The sequence below is a fragment of the Geotrypetes seraphini genome, chromosome 1 (genome assembly GCF_902459505.1).
Source record: "Geotrypetes seraphini chromosome 1, aGeoSer1.1, whole genome shotgun sequence".
Classification (NCBI taxonomy): domain Eukaryota; kingdom Metazoa; phylum Chordata; class Amphibia; order Gymnophiona; family Dermophiidae; genus Geotrypetes; species Geotrypetes seraphini.
In genome coordinates, this window is record NC_047084.1 from 529,323,453 (window position 1) to 529,348,619 (window position 25,167).

The 25,167-nt window shown below is 41.2% G+C and overlaps 1 protein-coding gene across 2 annotated transcripts in view; it reads right to left on the reverse strand.

The window, feature by feature from the left end:
- Window positions 1-25,167, reverse strand: part of HSD17B4 (hydroxysteroid 17-beta dehydrogenase 4) — a 171,341-nt gene that overhangs the window by 69,801 nt on the left and 76,373 nt on the right. For both annotated transcript variants that reach the window (XM_033929033.1, XM_033929032.1), the window contains exons 11-15: window positions 23,291-23,419; window positions 19,209-19,318; window positions 15,184-15,420; window positions 11,666-11,717; window positions 6,542-6,613 (exon numbers count right to left, since the gene is read on the reverse strand). In XM_033929033.1, coding sequence (XP_033784924.1) covers window positions 6,542-6,613; window positions 11,666-11,717; window positions 15,184-15,420; window positions 19,209-19,318; window positions 23,291-23,419 — 600 coding nt within the window. The remainder of the gene's footprint in view (window positions 1-6,541; window positions 6,614-11,665; window positions 11,718-15,183; window positions 15,421-19,208; window positions 19,319-23,290; window positions 23,420-25,167) is intronic.

Genomic DNA, 25,167 nt, shown 5'->3' on the forward strand with positions numbered 1-25,167 from the left:
GGAATAATTGGTGATCTGTGGCCCAAGCCCAAATCTTCTAGGCTTCCTGGCACAAGAGGCGAGAGCCTGTCCCACCCTGCTTGTTGATGTAGTACATCGCAACTTGATTGTCTGTGCATAGCAGGAGGACTTGAGGAAAGAGAAGATGTTGGAAGGCCTTGAGGGCATAAAACATCGCTCTGAGTTCCAGGAAAATGATGTAATGCTTCATTTCCTGGGCTGTCCAAAGTCCTTGAGTTTGGAACTCGTTCAAATGAGCCCCCCAGGCATAAGGGGAGGCGTCGGTGGTGATGACAAGTTGATGAGCAGGTAGATGGAATAGAAGACCTCTGGAGAGATTTGAGGACATCAACCACCATTGTAGAGACTGACGAAGAGATGATGTCACAGATATGTGTCGAGAGCAAGGATCCGTCGCTTGGGACCACTGGGTAGCTAGGGTCCACTGAGGAGTGCGCAGGTGAAGACATGCGAAGGGTGTGACATGAACTGTAGAGGCCATGTGACCCAAGAGTATCATCATTTGTTTGGCAGAGATGGAACGTTGAGGAAGCACCTGCTGATATAGAGATTGAAGAGTTTGAAGACGGTTGGACGGTAGGAACGCTCTCATGATGACTGTGTCCAGCACCGCTCCAATGAATTGAAGTCTCTGAGTGGGGATGAGATGAGATTTGGGTAGATTGATCTCGAACCCCAGAAGTTGTAGAAACAGGATGGTTTGGTTGGTGGCCAGGAGCACCGTCTGAGAAGAATTGGCTTTGATCAACCAGTCGTCCAGGTAAGGAAAGACCTGAAGGTGGTGAGAACGTAGAAAGGCAGCCACCACAATCAGACATTTGGTGAACACTCTTGGAGAGGAGGCAAGACCGAAGGGCAGCACCTTGTATTGGTAATGACAATGATTGATCATGAAGCGGAGGTACTGTCTGGAGGCCAGATTGACCGGTATGTGAGTATATGCCTCTTTGAGATCGAGGGAGCATAGCCAGTCGCCTTGATTGAGAAGAGGGTAAAGAGTGGCCAGAGAAAGCATCCTGAATTTCTCTTTGACCAAGCATTTGTTGAGATCACGAAGATCTAGAATGGGTCTGAGCTCTCCTGTTTTTTTGGGGACTAGAAAATAACGGGAGTAGAATCCCTGCCCCTTTTGATCTAGAGGAACTTCCTCTATGGCGTTCAGAAGGAGGAGGGATTGAACCTCTTGAACAAGGAGGGAAGACTGAGGAGTGTTCAAAGCAGACTCTTTTGACAGACTTTGGGTAGGAAGAGTCTGAAAGTTGAGAGAATAGCCATAGCGGATGATGTTGAGGACCCACTGATCTGAGGTGATGATTTCCCAACGGCTTATGTAAAAAGCAAGGCGTCCTCCTATGGGTCGTGGAAGATGGGCAGATGGTACAACACTGGCTATGCCCTGGAGAACCAAGTCAAAAGGGTTGGGTAGATTTTTGTGGAGGAGGAGGCTTCACCTGTTGTTGTTGTGCTGGCCTAGGGGTTTGCCTTTGTTGTTGTCGCTGACGCCTAGGCTGTTGAGGAACCGGTGGCAAAGGACGAGCCACATAGCGGCGTTGGTAGGCCGATTGCTGCCGAAAAGGCCGAGCTGGTGGGGTCTTCTTTTTTGTTTTGAGGAGAGTATCCCACCTAGTTTCATGGGCAAAGAGCTTTTGGGTAGTGGAGTCCATGGATTCACCAAAGAGCTCATCACCTAGGCAAGGCGCATTAGCCAGTCGATCTTGATGGTTGACATCAAGTTCTGAGACCCTGAGCCATGCCAGACAACGCATGGCCACCGACATGGCCGTGGCTCGAGAAATCAGCTCAAATGTGTCGTAGATCGACCGGACCATAAATTTGCGAAGTTGTAGAAGAGATGAAGAAGTTTGGCGAAAGGCAGATCTCTTGCGGTCAGGGAGGTACTTTTCAAAAGCAGTCAGATTTTGTATGAGATGCTTTAGATAGAACGAGAAATGAAAAGCATAATTCCCTGACCTGTTAGCCAACATCGCATTCTGGTACAACCTCTTGCCAAATTTATCCATTGCCTTACCTTCTCTGCCAGGAGGGACTGAGGCGTACACACTAGCTCCCGTGGATTTCTTTAAAGTGGATTCCACCAAGAGAGACTCATGTGGAAGTTGTGGTTTGTCAAAGCCAGGAATGGGGATGACTTTGTATAAGGAGTCCAGTTTTCGAGGGGCTCCTGGGATGGTTAAAGGCGTCTCCAGATTCTTGTAAAAAGTCTCTCTCAAGATATCATGGAGAGGCAATTTCAGAAATTCCCTTGGAGGCTGGTCAAAATCCAGTGCATCAAGAAACGCTTTGGATTTTTTGGACTCAGCCTCCAAGGGAATAGAGAGAGAGTCACACATCTCTTTCAGAAATGAGGTGAAAGAGGTTGCATCTGGTTTAGAGGATGGATCTAAAGTAGAAGGATCCTCGTCACCAGATGAACATTCTCCCTCAGAGAGAAGAGGCTCTTCGGAGTCACCCCACAGATCAGGATCCCTAACTTGGAAGCTGCGGTCTCGGGACTCCGGTGTGGAGGGTTCCAGGTGTCGAGTTTTGTGTCGACTTACCCAACCTCTGGGAAACGGTACCGGGAGATGTTAAGGTCTGTGTCGGTGCCAAAGTTTGCACAGCCTGATGTAAAGACCGCGGTTCCGGTGCTAAGATCGGCATGGATACCGATGAAGCAGAATGTACCGGTACCGACAAAGTGGATGCCGATAAAAGGGGCTGCTCCACTGTCGGTACCGGTGGCTCAGACCGGACCGGGACTGGAAGGCTCGGTTTCAAAAGTGCGGGAAGGAGCTGTTGTAACTGCTCCTTGAGTTGCACCTGCAGGACGGCAGCAATTCGCTCGTCCAGCGAAGGCACTGGTACCGCTTTTTTCTTCTGCGGTACCTGCGGTGCCGCTCGACGCTCCGAAGAGGAGGAACCCGAGGTCGATGGGCTCACCTCAATCGGTGCGGAGCGCTTCCACGGGCGGCAGGACTGGGCTCGCTGCTACTGAGACCGGAGGACGCTCCAGCGGGGAAGGCTTCTTAGCCGGCTTACCTGAAGGGTGCGACGCCGGCGCGGTGTCGACGAGGTGGGTGCAGACTGAGACGGGGCCGATGTCGGTGCCGGTGCCGGAGGATCAGACATATCGGCACCAAATAATAACCGTTGTTGGATCTGACGGTTTTTTAAAGTTCTCTTTTTTAAAGTGGCACAGCGGGTGCAGGAGGAGGCCCGATGGTCAGGACCCAGGCACTGTAAGCACCAGTTGTGTGGGTCGGTAAGAGAAATGGGCCTCGCACACCGCTGGCACTTCTTAAACCCGGGTTGGGGGGGCATGAACGTGAAAACGGCTTCTGCCAAATCGAAGGCCGAGGCCTCGATGGTGGCAACAGGCCCCGCCGGGGCGAACTGAAAGAAATGAAAAAAAAACAAGGGTTTTTTTTTTTTTTTAAATAAAGAAAAGAAGAAAGAAAATGAAGGAAATATTATTTCCTCAAAGGTTTACGCGAGCAGGAAGGCGATACCGAAAAAATCTTTCAACAGCCGTTGAAAGAGACGCGTCTTCTTAGCTCCGCGGAAACTAAGAAACTGGGGACCGCGTACCTCTGTCGGGCGGGAAGGCACTCGTGCGTGCGCGGTGCGGCCTACTAGAACTTTCCAAGTTCTTAGAGTGCAATCACTCTAAAATTGTCCGTACCGGGGCTCCGTCGGTGTCGTCACCCATCAGTCAAGAATATGCTGCCTGCTTGTCCTGGGATAACACGTACAATGATACAGGCAAAGTTTATTAAAATAATTGTGGTTAAAAACAACACCTTAAAATTAAACCACGGGACTTTTACTTCTACAGCATGCTTTCTGCGGTTCAATTTGACTCCTTTCCAACCTAGGTAAGTTCCACTGATTCATTGCTCTTATTAGTTTTTCCACCTTCTTTTTCTTCTTTTTAGCTTTCACTTATTGGTCTTTTACTTATTGGTTATGCTCTATATGGCATATGTTTTAGCATACTGACCTCACTACTACCCCACCCCTTCTTATTGCCTGCTCTACCATCCTTTTGCAAATTTTTTACATCCTTTGGTGCTATCTATCCATTATGTATGTATTGCATATTGGCTCTTCTCTTTCCATCTGTACGACATATGGCTTATTACATATTTTTTATTTTCATCTCTATTTTCACTTTTCATTTTCATCTTTTTAATTTGAGCATGTCCTTTTTACATATCCTGGGTGTCTTCTTATAAATCTTTGGTTTTCATCTCTTTTTTATTGTACACCTTCCGCTTAAGTTTTTTATTGCACAACTTTTCGCTTAAATTATTTAATATATGTTTTTATAGATATAGCTCTATGATATATATTTTTAGCTATTTCTATTTTTATCTTTGTACATTAGGACCCCTAAAGAAGGGGTGTACCGAAACACGGATCATGTTAAAAACAGGGTCCCGTGGTTTAATTTTAAGGTGTCGTTTTTAACCGCAATTATTTTAATAAACTTTGCCTGTATCATTGTACATGTTACTGCAGTTCTCCTTGCTTTGTTTTGTCTTCGACCCTTTTACTGCAGGTTTTGTTGGTTCTTCCTTTTTTTTTTTAGTGTTTTCTTAGGAACATAGCACCAGTGGAGAGCTGTCTCATCAGCACTGTAAATTTGTTCAGGAGGTCTCCATCAGATATCCTCTTAGCAATCCGATATCCGCAGGAAACCATCTTACATCAGGATATCTGATGGAGCCCATCTTACATGAACAGCATATGAAGTATTTGACGCAAAAATAAAATAAATCTGAAAATCCTAAAAACGCAGAGCAGAACAGAAACACTTCTGAGCAACTTGCTTGTAGAAAGAAGCTGAGGAGGCAGTAGCAGCTCCCTGGGAAAGAAGTGAAGTTCAAAGTAATAAAAGAAGTGAAGTAAGGAAAAGAAGTTAAAAGTAAGGAAAGAAGTGAAGTTCTGTAAGCAATGTGCAGGTTCAGATGCAAAACCCTAGAATTCAGGTCCACTAGACACATTGCACTAGAAAATATATATGCAATATATTTTCTAGTGCAATATATATATATATTTTCTAGTGCAATATATATATATTTTCTAGTGCAATATATATATATTTTCTAGTGCAATGTGTCTAGTGGACCTGAATGCTATATATAAGTTGGTTTGTAGTAGTAGATATACAGTAGATATACATATATATACACACTAGTATTTTAGCCCGTTACATTAACAGGTGCTAGAATATATGTCTGTCTGTCTTTATTTCTGTGTCTCTCTCCCTGGCCCCCTTTGTCTGTCTGTCTTTCTGTGTCTCTCCCAGCCCCTGTGTCTTTCTTCTTTTTTTTCTGTCTCCCTTCCTCCCGCTATCTGTCTTTCTTTCTGTCTCTCCACAACAGCAGCATTCCCTCCCCTTCCATTTCCCTCCCCCCACACCACTTCCCTGTGCAGCAGCAGCGTTTCCCCTACCCCCTTCCCTTCCCGCGGTCCTGACAAACCTGCCGATTCCAGCAGCGTCTGCAGCACTCTACACATGCTGCTTCAGGGCCTTCTACTGCCCTGATTTACTTTGGCACGTCCCTGATGACATCATCAGAGACGCGGCAGAGCAAATTAGGGCAGTAGACGGCCCTGCTGGAGTCAGCAGGTTTGTACTCGGGACATACAGTAGATATATATATATATATAGATATATATAGGTATATATATATATATATCTATATATATATATATAAATTGGTTTGTGGTAGTAGATATACAGTAGATTGCCCCATTAAAATTTCTGAAATCTAACAAGATAGTTTCATCCCATCAGAGGTAGTCATGAGACTAAAAAGAGAGAAAGGGAAACTTGAAAGACATTCAAGCAAAGATGAGGAAATTAGGAAAACCAGGATTAGAGTTAACAGAATTTATATCAAAAAAGATAAGAGAAGAAAAGAAAGATCGCTGAGTCAGGGAATTCCACAAAAACATTATACCAAGTAGAATATGGGTTACTGGGGAGAAACAAAAACTACCACCAAATGCAACCTAACTAGTAAAGATTTCAGCAATTTTTTCACAGAGCAGATTAAGAAAATCCAGTCAGATAATAGTATAATTAACGACATACATATGAGGGAAACAGGAGACTCAATAGAAGAATTTGAACCAATTACAGAGATCCAAGTAAAGAGACTTTTCAGAAGATTGAAACCTGGCCCACCGTTCCCTCAACCCATGCTCAATATACCTGATGAGAAATCCTGAGGGCCTGGGACTAACCTACCTCACAAACATTTTAAATAAATCATTCTATCTAACTACAGACCAGTAGCTAACCAGCCATGGATAGCAAAATTTATAGACAAAATGGGCTGCCAACAAATATCATTTCTCCCTTCCCAAACATTTCCTGGGAAAATATGAAAGTGCAGAAAGTTTTTGAAGAACCCATGTATGTGTGACACACACACACACACACAAACATCTATATATGATTTATATAAACATCTATACATCTGTAAAGTATACAAGTATGTAAATTTACCATCCAAAAGTAAAGCTGCGCCTGAGCCTTTATCAAGGACATCCACAATTGTAGACTCCGACGTTAACTGTGCTGCAAAATAAAAGAAAAAAAACACAGAACGTAAACGGTCTGTATATTTTGAATAATTTTCAAATATTCTGCCCAACAAAAGTACTTGAATAACTTTACGATGCACTAGGAGCTAAAAGCAACTTAAACTTATTTGTGTAGGTGACTGGAAAGAGTAAAACAGTCACATGCTTTTCAAAATCCCATGTTCTTACTTTTTCCCAAACCTAAATGCATCCCTAGAAACACTTCTCTTTAACCGAACTAGAAGTATTGCTATGAGGCTATCTGATGGAAACCATCTTACATATTGCTCCAATATCCTCAGCTTTTTTTCTACAAGCAAGTTGCTCAGAAGTGTTTCTGTTTTGCGTTTTAGTATTTTCAAATTTTTTATTTTTTTTTATTTTTGAGTCAAATACTTTTTATGCTGTTCATGTAAGATGGGCTCCAAGCTTCTGCTAAAATGGGTGCTAGTTAAATCTGTCATCTTGTCAAGAGCCTAGGCAAGAAAGCCATATAGTGCATCAGGTAAAGATGAAGAGTGCCAATACAATCAGGCAGCATCAGCTCCAGAAAATTTTCTTGCCCATATGGCTGTTTTATGTTTTATGTTTTTATTGTATTTTTGTATGGTTTGATGTTTGCAATGGTATTTATTATGTCTGTTCATTTGTCCTTCACTTTGTATAAAGCGAATAATAAATAAGCACAATACAAATGCAAATCATTTTGGCTAGGCAAAAAGCATATGACTGAAAACTGATCTCTAAAAGTCTTTGGCTACTGAGGGGATAGGCGCAGTAAGGAACTAAAGATGATTCATGGAGCTTCTTGTTTAGTTTTACTGACCCCTTCCTTTACAAAACCGCACTAGCATTTTTAGCGCTGGCCACGGCGGTCGCAGCTGCCACACTCATAGAAATCCTATCAGCTGTTACCGTTGCGACCAGCACTAAAAACGGTAGCACGGCTTAGTAAAGGAGGGGGTATGTGAAATTTGGTGTTTAACCAAGGGGCTGGGGCTGATTCTAGTCATTGAGAGCCAACAGTCTGCTTCCCCCCTACCCCCACCCTTAATGCAGCACCTTCTTGATTTTTCTGTTCCATCCTATCATTAACTGGCATTCATTTCTTGCTTTTATTTTATTTCCTTAGTATGCAGTACAGTAAATACTCAATAAACAAACATTTTTGTAAGTGATCTTGAGGGAGGGTTATGGAGAAATGTGCCTTTTTCAGAAAATCTTGCCTACCCTTCATTCCTATCTCTTTCCTCCCCCCCCCCTCTAAAAAGAACATACCAAATTAGATTTTTCATTTAAAAAACATCTTTCTTGGTGGGGGAGAGTTCAAACTGTTAAGATGATGATTTTGCCTGTAATCTGCTACCAAATGAGCATGTTGCCAGTTTATTTTCAAGAATTTTATAAGAAATTAAATAGTATTCTTACCAAATTTATTTGGCTGGGTAAAACTGCCAGAATAGCTTTAGTATCTCTATATAGACCAATTGTGGCGGGTGGGGTAAATTTCCCAAATTTTTATAGGTGCCATCAGGCCTATATACTGCGTCAAGGTATGTATTGGATCCTTCCTGAGCTCATGGAACATCTCCCTGATTGGCTTTACTTAGAATGGCAACTTATGTCCCCATTAAGATTATTTCTTTAGTTAAAAATGTCAGAACTAATCTAACATTGTGCTGCGCTTCATTAACCATAATATAAATACTGTCTTGCTGATCCTCAGCAGGCCACTAGACACTCAAGCTTCTTTCATAGTGCCTGGTTTTATGCTCCCAATCGTCATCGGATCATCGGGTTCTATTAATTTATTTTGATACTTAAACTTCTTTATTTGTATATATCTCTTAAATAAATATGTACTAAAAGTACTTAGTTGTGAAAAGACGCTTCATGCGGGGGTAGATTCACCAACATGTTTCACCCGTGAAATTCAAAGGGCTTTTTCAAGGCTACCACTCCCTTCAAACTTGGCATTGGGGTCAGCGGCAGCGGCTGTCCATTAAGATTATGTCATACGGTGAGTATCAAATAGCCCAGAATTTATAAGGACAATAGCATCTTATTTGCCACATGCAGCACCTTAAAATTTATTAACAATTTAACAGAGATTCCAGTAGAAAAATCCACGTGTCAGGCCTTATGGTTGAACTCCAAGATTCAAATTGGCAAATGATCCTTTGGAAGCATTGGTTGCAGGCAGGCATACGTACGCTAGATGATGTGATATCTAATGGGAAAATGCTTGATTTTTCACAACTGCAACAATCATTCGGTATTTCAAAATTCAGAAGGGGTTCCTTGATTGGCGAAATCTAAAAAATCAGTATAGCTTGCCGGGCCTATGCTTCCAGACAGATTTGCTGGAGCATCAGGCAGCCAAGTGGAATAAATTAATATCTGGCTATATGAATAAGAAACCAAAAACAGTTTGAGAGATATTTGGAGCATTGAGATTAAGCAGCAGATTTCTGCTACTCAATGGCCACAGATTTGGTCTTGGAGGATGAGGTGTACAGCGTTAGCATCTATGAGACAAACCTGAGTTTGTTTGTTTTTATGTTGCATAGAAGTTTTTGGACCCCTGTTCATTTGCAGAAATTAGATAGGTCTAAGTCAAATAGATGCTGGCACTGTCATCTCGATATAGGGACACTGGATCATCTATTGTTCTATTGTCCTTTGATACTCAGTTTTTGTAGATCTATATGGGGACATATTACTATGATTCTGGAGATTGTAGTTCCGCTGTCATATGAAGCGGTTTCTCCTACATCTCCAGTAGACAGGTATAGAAACAGGTTATTGGGTATAATGACAGGGGTAGCCATCCAAATGATTATGAAAAACTGGAAGAATTGTGACCGCTTAAATTTCACTTTTTGGTGGAATTCGATATGCTTGTGTTATTGTTACGAGAAAATGATGTCTGAACAAAGGGTAATATTAAGTGGTTTAATCTGTTGTGGGGTCCATTGACCAATTTTATTGATTCTAATTGAATGGTGTTTCCCTTTACTTTTGGTTATACTTTACACAACCAAGGAAGGGGAGTGGGTGGGAGGGAGAAGGATATTGTATAGGGACTGGTTTATTTATGAGTTGTTAGTACTATTGTATGGGTATCTTGAATATATTGAAATTACATTACATTACATTACATTAATGACTTCTATTCCGCCTGTACCTTGCAGTTCTAAGCAGAATACAACAAAAAGATAACTAGACATTTCCAGGAAGAGGAATACAATTAAAGATGTTGGGCCTAATACATCAAAACGATAGCTGGACGTTTTCAGGAAGAGGAATACAGTTAAAGGCGTTAGGTCTAAATCACATTTTGAAGGGAGGATCCTAAGAGGGGGAGAGAGGGGAGAAGAGTGGGGGTTAGGAAATTAGGATGAATTTCTTGAATAGTATGGTTTTGATTTCTTTTCGAAAAGCTTTGAGGTCAGTTGAAGCTGTCAGTAGGTTGGTGATGGAGGGGTCCAATTTAGCTGCATGTGTTGCTAGTAGGTTGTCGTAATCAGGGGGGGAGAGGGGTGAAAATTATTCTTATGTATTTCACTGATGGATATAAGTGCTGTTTTTTCAGGTAACTTGTTATCCAATTTTTGTATGCACTGTTTTTAGAATGAAAATGAATAAAGATATATATTTTAAAAAAGGAGGCGGAGCTCATCTCCCATGCTCTTCCTTTCTACCTCCCTTGCAGCCGCTGGGCTGGGCTGGGCTGGGGTAGCTCCCGGCAACAACGAAACTGCCCTGAAGAAAGAAAATTCAAAGTTGGCGCTGTAAGGGTCGTCGGGAGTTGAAGCAGTCGCTGGGCTGGGCTGGGGCAGCTCCCGGCAACAATGTAAACATAAATTGAAACAGCGAACCCAAGCATCAAAAGGAGCTCAGGAAAGACCCCTGCATGCATCAGAAACATACATACAGAATTCTTCCCAGCCCAAAGAGCTGACTAGCAACCAAGAATCAACTTGGAGAAGTATAAACGGAATGAGACAGTAAGCAGGCACAGGAAGGACAGGGCAGGAGTCTAGAATGTCTCACCTATCTACTGGAAAAGATATTATCAAGGTAAGGACAATCTCTTAACGGCAGTTAGTGTAGATAATTGGTTATTAGCACCCAATTATCGGCACTAATTGGCTTTTTCAATTAAATTGTACATTTGCCCAAATTTGTGTGTACAATTTGTAGTGCCTTATGTAGAATTCCGAAGATTCTAACTGGCTTATGCAGGAACTGAAAGTAAGAACTGTAGTTGTTTGTTTTAGAGATCCCCACAGAAATGTTTTTTGTCTATTTTTCCAGTGCAATAGATGAGACATTCTAGACAAGTGGAATGTACGAAAGCAGTCCCTAAAAGCTAGGGCGGGCTGACTGTACCAACCCTCAAGATCGAGGACCCAAAGCAGAGTCTTGTCATAACACACATCCACTCTGCAGAATTTGGCAAACATGTGCAGAGGGGACCAAGTAGCTGCCCTACAAATCTCTGCAAGGGAGATCGCCTCAGCCTCGGCCCACGAAGAGGCCATGCTCCTGGTAGAATGCGCCTGAATAGAAACAAGAGACTATTTACCTCATAGAATGTAGGCTGAGAGGGGAGGAAAGATGCTGCACATGGGAGAAGAATAATTAGGGTGAAGAAGAGGAAGCCCTAATGCGTTTTTTGGAGCGAAAATTAATATAAGATCAGGTCTTATTTTGGGGAAAACACGCAAGATAGTTACATGGGGGAAGGGTTACATGCTCTGAATTTTACACTAGTTCTGAGCTTTGGGAGAGCTGCCCTGTCTTGGCACACTCAGATAACATTACTAATCTACTGTATGTGCCTGATTCAATTCTGCTTGTCATCAGAGAAAGAGTGATTCCCTTACAATGAACAAATACTACTCTACTGCATATGGCAAACTAGGTATAAACAGCCAGAGAGGGAAGAAAAACCAGTCAACCAAGCAAGCCATAAGCTTTGGGATACGAGTTCCCCTGATGCTTTATATTAACTATAAAACAAGTGGTGTGAGGCACTAACCTGTTGTTGGCAGTGGTTTATATAGCTCCAAATATTGCTCACCATGCAGCATCTATACAAAACAGCATTAAAAGATCATTTTATTGACTTAGCACAGCTATTCTTCAAAATGTGAAAAGAACATTTCTGAATGAATTAGATGCAAACTACCAATAAACTCTTGTAAATATGATTTTTCTGTTTTCAAATACCAGCATACACGGAAGAAGTGATGGCTATCATATTAGTTGCTGCTAGATGTACATCTCCTTAAGAGTGGCATAAAGTGATACGGGTAAGGGTAAACTAGATACACATCTCCTTATGAGAAGCTTAGAGTGATATGGGGACTAAAACTATGCAAGGGTACACCTGGTGGGGCCTCCGCATGTGCGGATCGCCGGACTTGATGGACCTAGGGTCTGATCCGGAGATGGCAATTCTTATGTTCATTCAATTTTCTATATCGTTCTCCCAGGAGAACTCAGAATGGCTTACATGAATTTATTCAGGTACTCAATCATTTTTCCCCTGTCTGTCCCAGCAGGGCAATGGAGGGATTAAGTGACTTGCCCAGGGTCACAAGGAGCAGCGTGGGTTTGAACCCACAAGCCCAGGGTACTGAGGCTGTAGCATTAACCACTGCACCACACTCTCCCTGCACCACACACCCATTCAAACCAAAACTACCTGAATACAGCCAAAGTGACACTTGATGAAATTGAAGGGAAATGCTTTTAAAACCAATAAGCGGAAATATTTTTTCACTGAGAGAATAGTTAAGCTCTGGAACGCATTGCCAGAGATTGTGGTAAAAGCAGATAGTGTAGCTAGTTTTAAGAAAGATTTGGCTAAATTTCTGGAGGAAAAGTCTATAGTATGTTATTAAGACATGAGGGAAGCCTCTGGATGGAATGTTGCAACTCTATGGGTTTTGGCCAGGTACTAGTGACCTGGATTGGCCACCAAGAGAACAGGCTACTGAGCTTGATGGGCCATTGGTCTGACCCAGTAAGGCTATTCTTATGTTCCTGGTAAACTGAATGAACAGTCTCTATCCCAGCTCATTTCACTATATATTGCACTGAAACTAGTTATCATCCCTGTAAACTTGGGTATATTTCATTCACAAGGAAAAGCAAGAATTTGGAGACATTCCAGACCCTCAATGCTATGAGTAAATGTGAATTTATACCATTCAGATCCATTAAAATAGTGCAGCAAACATATGTACTTGCCTGTCCTTGGGGTACAGCTCACTCAGAATTTTTAGCAAAATATTTTTCACTGATTAGCTAGTCACGGGATTTTGAAGCATTGCAGAGCTTTGGCTATGAGGTCATGATTTCTAAAGAGATTCACAGATTTCAATGGGTGTAAACCAGTGGTTCTCATCTCAGCCCTCAGGACACACCCATCCAGTCAGGTTTTCAGGATACTCACAATAAAAATATATGAGATAATTCTGCATGCACTACCTTCACTGTATGCAAATTTATTTTATGCCTACTCATCCTGAATATCCTGAAAACCTGACTGCCTAAATGTGTCATAAGGACTAGGTTGGAAAAACCTGGTGTAAACCATGCTATAAACAAGGTAAAATATTCACTGCTGCCCCCATATACATAGATTCTGAGTAGAGAGTGACCAAAACCAGCAATTTTGGTTTTGGCCAAAATTTTCTGCTGAGTTTTGGCTAGAACTAAAGCCAAAACCATCGCCTCCTTCCCTCCCAGCAAAACATGTGTATCCCTGGGCCACTCCCTCCAACTGACCACCTGTAAGCCCTCCCTGAGCCTACCTTAAGAAGCCCTGGTGGTCTTGTCTATGGTCAGGTCTGTGTATGGAAGATGAGTCCAGACTAGACTTCTCATTTACAGACATCCACTACTTCAGCTTGTCTGCGGTGTTCTTTGCTCACATGTTTAAGACAATAGACTGTTTTCAGTCCAATTCTTTATATGTGAGTTTGCAAACCTTTGGACTCCTGAGGAAGGTGTGTTCGCCAAAACACGAACCGTGTAGGGTCCGGTTGAATTTTTATCACTGTATTTTTTATTATTGTACTTTTTAAATTGAATTTTCATGTTTTTATATGTCAGTATTTAATAAATTATTTCCAGAACATCTGTATCCACAGTTTTTTGTTTTCATTGGTGGATTGTTTTCACTGGATTATTGGGTCTCCCCATTTTTCTTTGTTGTGCTGCCACCACCATCATCATCTTGGTGAAGGTTTTGGGTATTATACTAGATTGTGGTTTGACTTTTGAGAACCAAGTTGTTGTTTTTTTATAAATTCTTTATTCATTTTCAAAATTACATTAAGTGTAAAATATATTCATTCACAGTAACAATAAATACATCACTTATAAACAATCATTGGTACATTATATACATTTTTTTATCCCTTCCCCATCCCTCCCAACCATATATTCCATTATTATATAATATATGTAATAATAAAATACCCCCTCCCTACATCCTGAACTGATAAATAAAAGGGAAATAATTTTACTTAATCCTTACAATATTTTGTTAATGGTTTCCACACATCTTGAAATTTCTTAAAGTATCCCCTTTGTAAAGCAATAAATCTTTCCATTTTATAGATATGGCATAAAGAATTCCACCAAAAGTTATAATTTAATCTCCTCCAATCCTTCCAATTATATGTAATTTGCTGAATGGCAACTCCAGTTAATGAACTAAGAGGATGTGATGGAAAAAATAAAATCTGCACCTGAAAAGCACTCATAATGGAGCACTGTGCTGCTATCTTTGGACTGCCTGACAGAGGTCTCAAACCCTGCAGATCCACGCATGAGCAGGGAGAGTAATTTACGCAGCCAGCACCCATTAAACCCTGCTGGACCAAACCCAGGACCAAACAGCCTGTGCTCAAGCACCTGATAAACCAAAATACATGCTAGCTTCAATGGGAACAGACCCTGAGCTCCCCAAGGGTTGCCTTGCCAGCAGCAGACATCTAATCCAGAATCTTTGTCACCTCCCGGGCAGAGCTGTCCCGGGGGTCACTGGGGACCTCTCCAGAACCAAAGTATCAAACGTGGATAATAATAATTATCAGAGCAGATCATAATCACACCTTCTCAACTTGCTTACAGAAGGAAAAAACTGAAGGGGGCTCTATAGCACTGGAAAAGAAGGTAGAGCTGAAGAATGTAAATTTCATCCTTCCACTATCAACTCATGAGTATAGGAGTATCACCTACTGTCAGGACTCGTATGTCCTCTGCACCAAAACAGCTTATATCTATGGCCACTAAATAGAGGAAAAAAAATCTTCTAATTAAAAGATATTCCATCTCAGTCTATGTTTTCGTAAAATACTTTATAAAAAACCTCTCTCAAACTTAATTCCTCTTAAAAGTTTCCTTCTTACTATGTATTTCAATGGGATATTATAATACCTTCATCTTTTTCCTTTACCTCTTTTTACCAATATTTAAAGTGCTGGTATTTAAGATACTTATCCAAGAAGATATCATGCATATACATACAATAGTATTTACCTTTGTTAAGTCAAAAGACAGTCCAGGAGCAGAGCTAAGTGTCTCGCCCATCAAGACAGCCGTGGAAGGGATGACTCCAAAGGTAGGCAAACAGCAGAAATCTTCATGTCCTTCATAAAGGAATTTAAGATTGTCTGGGTCCTTTGTTGACATGCCCACTCCAAGCGCATATAAAATGGTCTGCAAGTGATTATAGCTGAAAACTACTGAAGGAAACTTCTGGCCAATAGCTTTAGTCTGCACACATAAAATGTATGTAAAGAAACAATTTTAATTCAAAAGCTCATCAGTTGCTGTACTCTTCACACAAACAATATCACTGAAATTCATTCGGTGTATTTGAAGCTTTTAATGTAAAGCTAGAAAAGGCTACGTCTTCTGGGTTTCAAAATGACAATTTTCTGCTTTGTTTGCACTAATTTGGTTTGCTTCTTTTAATTCTCTCTTTTTGGCAAAACACACAGATCTAGACAAAATTGTAACCAGAGAAATAACAGTTTTAGATAGTTTTTTTTAAAGGGCTAAACATTAAACCACATTTTTAAATATCTATAAATGAAGCGTGCACATACTAATGGTCTTGTCAAAAGAACATCTAGTCCTATTAATGGCTGGCAAGCATACAACAGATAAACTAAACACAAAATCAAGAAAATTCTTTACTAAGCATATTTAGTGGCCAGGTCAATATCTTAAAAAATGTGATTCTTATAGTATCAATTATTGCTTGAGTGTATTGAAAGGGAAAGTATTACCAAATGCCCCCCTGTGCAAGGAGTAAAAATTAGAATTTACCGGATAATTTTCTTTCCTGTAGTTCCTGCAGATAAATCTAGAACCTGTAGGTATTGTTTTCACTTCATCCAGCAGGTGGAGATAAATAATACAAAATTGTACTGTACTCTATTAGCTCTGGGTACAGCTTCTACTGTTCAGTACTTTTAACAAAGTAATGGAGGAGCACCAGGAAAACACAAAGTCATCACACTTCTGCCAAACTAGAAGCTGAATTGAATAATATCTATCAACAACTTGAAAGTGAAACTCTAGAGCTTTGAACTTGCAAACAGCTTAACATTAAAGAAGGTTAACAAAACAGAACCAAATGATACTGGGTGGGCTTCCAGACTAGTCTATGAGGATTAAGTGAGAGAAAATGATTAAGTAAGCCCTACTTTCTCTTTCCTTATCTTCCGTGCAGACTAGTCTATAACGTGAGGGATGTCAAAAAGCAATTCTCAAATAAGGTAGGATTTGGCTGCTGTTGCTCCCGATAACCAAGACTCAAAATGTAGCATCCTAAATAGTTGAACTCCCTACCTTGTAATGCTTAAACAAGGTATGGAGCAAGGACCAGCCTACATTTCAGTCCAAGAAGTGATGTTCCTCTAGTAGAATGAACTTTTTTTTTTTTAATTATTATTATTTTTTTAATCATTTGAAAATAGCAGCAAGCATTTACACTTGTTCAAGGAACACGAACGGAAAAAAAAATTACAGATAATGTTTATAACACTTAAGTAACAATGCGACTTCTACTTAGACCCCAATTAAAACCAATGGGGAAAGTCCACCTAATAGGACTTCAAATTTAAACATTCAAGGTAACAATAAGAAAAAAAAAATGGCTTTAACGGATATAGCTCTTCTCATATACTATAACATCCGTTTACTCCCTTGATGATCTTTTTCATGTCTAGAAAGCTCCTAAGATGCTCTGGAACAAAAAAAGTATATTTCAATCCCAAATATTTAATGAGGCATTTACAAGGATATACCAGTTGGAAAGTGGCTCCTAGGTCTTTCACTTCTTGCCTCATTACAAGAAATAATTTCCTCCTTTCTTGTGTCTCTTTATTGACATCGGGGTAAATCCAAATACGCTGTCCCATAAAAGGAGCTTGAGCTTTGCAAAAATACAGCATTAAGATCTTGCTGAAACACAAATGAAATGAGCAAGGTAGCTTTTTCCTCAATTTTTGTAGTGCATGCTTCCAAGATTTCTGAGGTATTTCCCAGATCAGGTGGTTGAGGCAAAGGCTCTCGATTTACTCCTGGTGTTTCGCTCCCTAATTTCTTAGTAGCACCAGGTAAATAATAAATTTTATTCAAAGGAGGAATACGTTTGGGAGCAAAACATAATATTTGAACTAAATCATTCTTAAACAGCTCAACTGAAGAAATCTCCAATACCCTTAGGAAATTTAATTATCTCAAAGTAGAATGAACTTTTATTACTACTACTACTACTACTTATCACTTCTATAGCGCTGAAAGGCATACGAAGCACTGTACATTTGACATTTAATAGGCGGTCCCAACTCAGAAAAGCTTACAATCTAACTTGGGCAAACAGACATGAGATATAGGGTTGGGGATGTAGAACCCAAGGTAAGAGGAGTTAAGAGTTGAAAGCAGTCTCAAAGAGGTGGGCTTTTAACTTGGACTTGAAGACCGCCAGAGACGGAGCCCACTTTAGGGATTTCAGGCAGTTTGTTCCAAGCATACGGCGTAAGATAGAAGGGACGGAATCTGGAGTTGGCAGAGGAGGAGAATGGCACAGATAGGAGGGATTTACCAGCTGAGCAGAGCTCGCGAGGGGTGAGAGGGGGACATAAGTGAGGAGAGATAACAAGGGGGCAGCCAAATAAATGCATTTGTAGGTCAGTAAGAGGAGTTTGAATTGTATTCAGAAATGGATGGGAAGCCAGTGAAGTGTCTTTAGGTGAGGGGTAATGTGAATATAACAGCTCTCACGGAATATGAGTTATGGTTTTAAAATAGCTGGTGGAGAACATCCACTGGACTATCAGCCAAAGCTGATCACCCAGCCTAGAGACTGAAGGAGGTGAACTGTTCTGGAGGATGCTTACAAGCTGACTTAGAAGAATGACACTCTGATAAGCTAATTGTCCAGTTAGGGAGGTATCTGAGCTCCTTCCTTCCTGAGGAATGCTGCAATCACCATCATGACTTTGGAAAAAACTTGTGGAATGGTAGGCAAATTGAATGGCACTGACTAAATTAAAAATGTCCCAAGACAACAAATCTTGAGGAACCTTTGATAGTACAACTAGATAGGGATGTGAAAATAAACCTCACATTATAGAGCTGTCAAAATTTGTCCACCTGAATGGAAGCTATCACAGACCTCAATGTCTCCATTCTGAAATGAGAAATTCAAAACAAGTTTAGACTTTTAAAACCCACCACAGGCTGAAAGGAGCCATTGTTTTTGGAAACTATGAAACAAATGGCATATCTTTCCAGGCCGCATTCAGAATTTGGAATAGGGAACCACTGCTCCCGCCAGATCCCTTAAAGAAGCTACTACTGATTGCAGTGCTACCTGGCATGGCCAGATAAACAGAGGGGGACGGTAAGAAAAATTCTGCAATAGGATAGGAGAATTTCAGCATATAACCCTTTGGTGATTAGTAATATTCATCAGGAGGTGTTTTTGTGTCCATTCCTTGAAAAAATTGAAAGATGGCCCCTATTCAAAATTTTAAGCAACAGACCTGAATCCCTTCATTGACTGGCTTAAGCAGAGGTCATTTTATGAGCTGTTTTGGACCCAGATTTCCTATCATATTAAAAGGAAGACTGTCTAGTCTGGAACATAGAACTCTGGCCATAATTTGAGAGTTCTTATCTATATCATATCACATCCCTGTAATTAAATCCTGAATTGTGGGATCCATGAGACAAGTCTTGAACACTTATTTTAAAGTGTTTGAGGCTTGTGCAGATGAGGACAGAGCTTGCAGGACAATGACAGGGAAAGAACTCACCGGGACGGGAAAATGAGTTCCCGTGGGGATGGGGAAGAATGTGTCCCCCGTGTCATTCTCTAGGTTACATTCAGATCAGAGAACATTTAATAAAATAATGTTCATCTTTTTTTCACTACAGTCTAGTTACCACATTGATGTGATTTCTTCAGCTGCACACCAGGGAGATTAGTCTCCTGTTCTGAGCCACTCAGAAATCCATTTCCTGTTACTCAAGGCTTTTTTGCTCACCGGGTGAATGTCAGATGGAGAAGTCGATAAGGCTTGGCTCGCAGGATTCATGGAAATTCCTCCTTCTGAATCTATTTTAGACAATACTTCATACAAGGTACTCACTGACTCTGGAAGAAACCAAAGAAAAAAAGATTTTTTTTTTTTAGAAGAACATCTAGATTATTTTTACTGTTTATTGTGCATCTACAATCAGGCATGGTTCAGCTGCCGCACTGTGTGCTTCTTTGAGGGCTCTGATACATCACTGAAGCTAAGATGTATGTGTACCTCTGAGTTAGGGATGAGGGAATAAATAATTGTAGTGGCATAACAACGAAGGCTCAAGTCTCAGAAGATACTTCTTCCAGCCCTAGGCCGATCTACTTTAGTAACCAGACTGATATTAAAAAGGAAAAAGGAAAAAAAAAACAAAAACCCTAATTTGGGCTTTTAAGTTAAAAACCCTAAGAGGCTCATAATCGAAAGAGAAAAGCATCTAAAAACCGGCCTAAGTCGGCACTTGGACGAACATTTCTCAAAAACGTCCAAGTGCCGATAATAAAAACAGGTTTTGGACATATTTCTAAACGACCTAGGCCTTCATAATGGCGCTGAACGACCAAAGCTAAACGGCATTTTGGGAGGCGTGTCGAGGGCGGGAGTAGGGTGGGACGTGGGCCGGCTTAGACTTAGTCATACAGCATTTATAACCGAAAGTTTTACAACAGAGCTTAGATGGAACTTGGATGTTGTGACTTAGATCATGTAAAACATGGTCTAAGTCACAAAAACCCACCTAAAGTCAGCAGATAAGCACTGCAAACACATAAAACAGACCCCCACACACTACCCCAGTGATCACAAACCCCCCCATAAAAATTTTAATCATAACTTTAAAATTCAGCCTCCAGACCATCATCACCTGGCCGCCTGGCATAGGAAAACCTAGTAGTCTATCCCAGAGGAAGCTTAAGTCGTCTTTGAGGTGGGTTAGGGACTCATGGAGAGGAGGACCCATGCCCATAAGCCCCTGTAATCACTGCATCGATCCTTAAACATGTGCACTCCCCTATACACCCCCAAAACCCTTTTGTACTGGCATATAAGTGGCTCCTGCAGCCATAAGGGCTATTGGGGTGGTAAATAAGTGGGTCTAGGGGATTCTGGAGGTGGTTTGGTGGGCTCATCATGACCTATAAGGGAACTGTAGGGAGGAGAAGACATGGCACCCTTTTTGTGAAGTTCACAGCAGTGCCCTGTAAGGTACCCCACTATTTAGGTGGCATGTCTGGGTGTGCAGTCCATCACTTTGCAGACTCCTCCCACGTCCAACAGGGCTTGTTCTAGGTGTTTTGGACTTGGACATAAATTTGGACAGAAATGTGGTATAAAGATAGACGATTTAGTGGCTTGGATGATCAGATCAGCAGGACGTATAATTAGACGATTTTTGAAACGAAAAAAAAGTTGGATGTATCTGTCAAAAATGTGTCTTAAGCTGTTTTTTACTTTGGATGACTTGCGAGATGGAAGTAAACGGACTTAGTCGTCCCCTTCAATTATGCCCCTCCACGTGTAAGTTTTCAACTGAAATTCCATCTTAATATAGGAACTTTAAAAAGTTATATTTATAAATTTAAGACTGCCATTTATTTACCTAGATTTAGAAGCTTAATATAAGACCCTAGTGTTGAAAGTTGAAATTGAGTGGCTAAGTTCCTACATTAGCCACTCAATTTATGCTTCTAAATTTAAGGAGTTCAGTGACATTTTAAGCATAAATTTAGGCACTCAACTTAGGGATGCCAATTGGCTGCCAGCAACCCCTAAAACAGCACTACAAAAGCCAGGGTTTGTTTGTTTGATTTTTGTCCCCAATGTTGTCGACCTCTTTCTCCCCTTCCTGAGTCCAGCCAGCATCTCTTTCTCACCCCTTTATTTCTCTCTCTTTATCGCATACCCATTCTCTCCACAATGCCATTTGGGGCTTAGAACTGCTCATACCAGAGGTCTGCGGGGGCTCCAGCTTCAGGACCCACAAGGATTCTATTTTGACCACCAATAAAGCCGCTGGCTTAAAATGGCAGCACACCGTCAAATCCTTTCCCTGGTCCTAGGTCATTACAAACTCCTGACCAGAAGCCTCTGCCTAAGACCCTGAATCTCCCAAAAACAAAGATTTGTCCTGAGGGAGTAAAGGCATCAAATCTGACCCTCAGTCTTCCTAGTTCTTCTCCGACTGGCCCTCTGGCTCATGAATAGGGACTTTTAAGGGGAAAGCCACTTGCTTCAAGGGAAAACTCCCATGAGTGACAGCCGGTGCAACCCCAGAAGGCACAGATAGGCCCCGATAGCAAATATAGGCAGAAAGCAGAAGTCTCACAAAATCAGGGGTAAAGCCCTGGGGACACCTGCAGGGACTCCCCTTGTGTCCTCATGGGTCCATCTGCGCTTCACCAAAAACAAGTCGCTGTACTCCAGGGGAAGATTTTTTTCCCCAAAAAAATGAGCCACCTGCGACTCCATTGCACTAGAGGGACCAGAGGGGACTAAGCACATGGCTCCTGCGTCCTCTCACATGTTCCGCAGTATGTGAAACAAGGATGCTCATCAACTGGCCATCCAGTGCAAATCTGGCATGAATCAGGGGTAAAACAGCCTGAGGAGTCCAAATCTATCAATTTTAATCAAAATTGAGGTGTTTTTAAAGCAAATAGAGACTTTTAAAAACATAATGAAAAATCAAAGATGGCCACAGTGACAGTACTCACTGTGCTGCTGGTGCTGTGCCTGCTTCAGCTCACAGAAAGGCTGGAAAAGTGGAGGAGACTTACTGCCTCAGATAAGCATTTAAAAATTCTCTAGATGTTTGTTTCTTTGGGCTGCCATTCAGGCTGTGTTAAGAGTCTGAAGATCCAGACCCCCCACAGCTCCTCACGCATCTTTGAGAAAGGGAGGGGGGGGGAGTCACAGTCAGCAACCAATAAAGTCCTAGGGACCAATACGGATGCCAAATAGCCTACGCTCAAACTCCAACAATGACCAGGAGCAAGGGGAATGGTCCTGCGTCACAAAAGAATTAATGCAGGCTGGCTAGGCACTGTAAGTGCTCAGAACCTGCTACAGATCTCTTAATGAGAGGGTCTGAGTCTTCACCCAGGCAGTTTCCCCAGAGACCCTGGGGACCACTATAGTACCAAAAAGCAACTGAAACTGGACCAAAAAGCCTTAAAATAACTAACCAAAAACAGAGCAGATCAGAAAGACACCTTTAACTCATGTGTAGAAGAAACTAGGGAGCACAGAACACAGAGCAGAGATGGGAAGGTGGAGCCAAAAAAGGTAGATGACACCTTCTACACAACTCACGATTAGAGGTTAATAACCCATTAGTTCAACTTATATGCCTTTTGTACTAGAATTTATTTTTTAAAATGCCTATTTTCAGCATTCTGTATCAAAACTTCATCCCATCTCCTTTTGATTAAAGTTCAATAATAACAAGACTCAACACTACTTCACAAGGAAAACAGGTTTTAGAAAAATAGGGGTCGTTTTACTAAAGTCACAGATAACGTGGCCTTAGCATGCTGCATACGTGTGTCTTTCCCAAGCGCTAAGGCCACTTGTGCCGTGGCCAGAAAATGGTTGACTTTCCCATTTCCCAAATTAATGACCACGCGCTAATTTCACCATTGGCATACGGCTATTAAAAAATGTTACCAAGTGAGCCCCTACTGACACCTATTTTATAGGCAGTAAGAGCCCACATATTAAACCCACGCTAATCAATTAGCACCCAGCAATGCCCCATGGGCTAACGGATTAGCGCTGTTAAGCCAACTCTCCACTCCCAAACATGTCCCCTTGGAGAAAATTAAGAAAATTTCTTTAGCATGGAGTGTACATGCACAAAGAGACATTTACTGCAGGAAGCCTTTATAATGTGCGGTTAAATGCGGTTAAACACAGTTTAATAAAAGGACCCCATAGTTTTTGCAAAAAGAGTATCCATTCATAGGGATGCAATGCAATATCCAAAAGGAATTTACTTCCATCATTCAGTCTCCCCTAGTCATGAAGTTACTGGCATTCGTTACCTTGAATAGTCTGGGGTTTGGTGGCATTATTGAAGTCACAGATATTCCCCCATTGTTCTTGCACAGCCTCTGGTGTCATCAGACGATTCTTTCCTCTAATAATAGCACCAAGAGTTCGTTCCCAACGCACTGATTACAAAGAGAAAAAGAAAGACTACTTATCACAAATTTAAAGATAATAGTAGTGAATAATATAAACTATAAAACCTGTGAATCTTCCATGATCTAAAGAGACAAGTGAGGCTCAGTCCGCTTGTTAAAAAAAAAAAAATCAACTCTTCTCAAATCAGTTTGCTTAGTTAGTATGCCCTGCAATGGCAGATGTAAAAAATTCCTTTTAAGGACTTAACTTATTTTTGAGTATATCTGTAATCTAGGAAATGTGGCCCATCAAAATGTATATGGAAATTCTGCACACAGCATAATCCCTCCAATAGAGGCAAAAGATATTATGTTCACTGCAGAGAAACCAAGCAAAACATGCTCCTGCCCCAAAGAGACCACTAGATCAAACAAAGCTTTCAAGATAGTCCCCAGGAGGATGGTCTATGGGTAGGGTCGGGCAGCCCAGGCGGGGACAGGCTTTCTGCAGGGGAGGGGTGAGGGAGAATAGAAACATGATAGCAGATAAAAACCAAAAGGCCCATCCAATCTGCCCATTCATAGCATCCACTATCTCTTCCTCTACCTAGGAGATTCCACTAGCCTGTCCCACACTTTCTTATCAAATCATATGGTTCTTCTATTCCGCAATTCTCTGCTAGGATCTGTTGCAGTTCACAATAAGATTGATGATTGGTTACATTTAGGATTTCTTGAATTCAGACACAGTATTTTATCTTCACCATCTCTACTGGGAGACTATTCTACGCATTTACCTTTTCTGTAAAAGAGTATTTCCTCAGATTACTCTGAAGACTATCACCTCTTAACTTCATCCTATGTCCTCTCATTCCTGCGCTTCCTTTCAAATGAAAGAAACTCACCTCAGGCACATTTATGCCATGTAGGTATTTAAACATCTCCCAAGAAAAAAAACAGAGTAATAACTAAATCAAAAAATTCAGAAGTTATATATATTACTCGCCATAGGTGGGCTAAACACTCCTGATAAGCATTTCACATAAAAGGTGGAGAAAAAGCCTCAAAATTCAAATTAACAGCAGTCCACAATCAAAACTTGATAAACATTCAATTCTGCTTCATTTCTTATCATAGGTAAAAAAAACTCCACCACCACTGAAATGAATTTATCAAAGGGTGACACAGGAAAAGAAAAAACAAAACAGTTTATTTAGCTTTGGAAACATGGTCAAGAACACGCCATAGATGAAAACATCTGGCCAGAGAAAATATTGGTGGCACTCTCTAGATGAACCTTTCACAAACCATGTCCTCTTTAAAATTCCAACAAGTCCTTGTTTCGCCTCACACGAGGCTGCGTCATGGAATATAATGCAGCTCAAAACTCTGTTCTCATTCCGTGCACTTCGGCACTAGAATGGCCGTTGCTTAAGAAGCCAAAAAATTACACTTCTGGGAGCACTTTTGGGGTCAACAGGCACCAATACAGAAAACCAGAACAGCTGATGGCCAAAACCCGCCTCCTACTGTCAATCAAAAAAATGCGACCCATTCAACCCTTTGATTAAGAACTTTGGGCCACAAAGTGTCCAAATAAAAAATCCAGCGTTGCTCATGCTGGTATAAAAGTCGTTTCACAATGCCCCTGCGCTCAGTAATAGGGACATGCTCCAGCACAGAACACTTAAATTCTTCAAAACTATGCTGTTCTTTAACACAGTGTCGGGTCAAAATGTCAACTTTCTTATGATGTACCATATTAGACCAGTGCTCAAACAACCACGTCGTAAAAC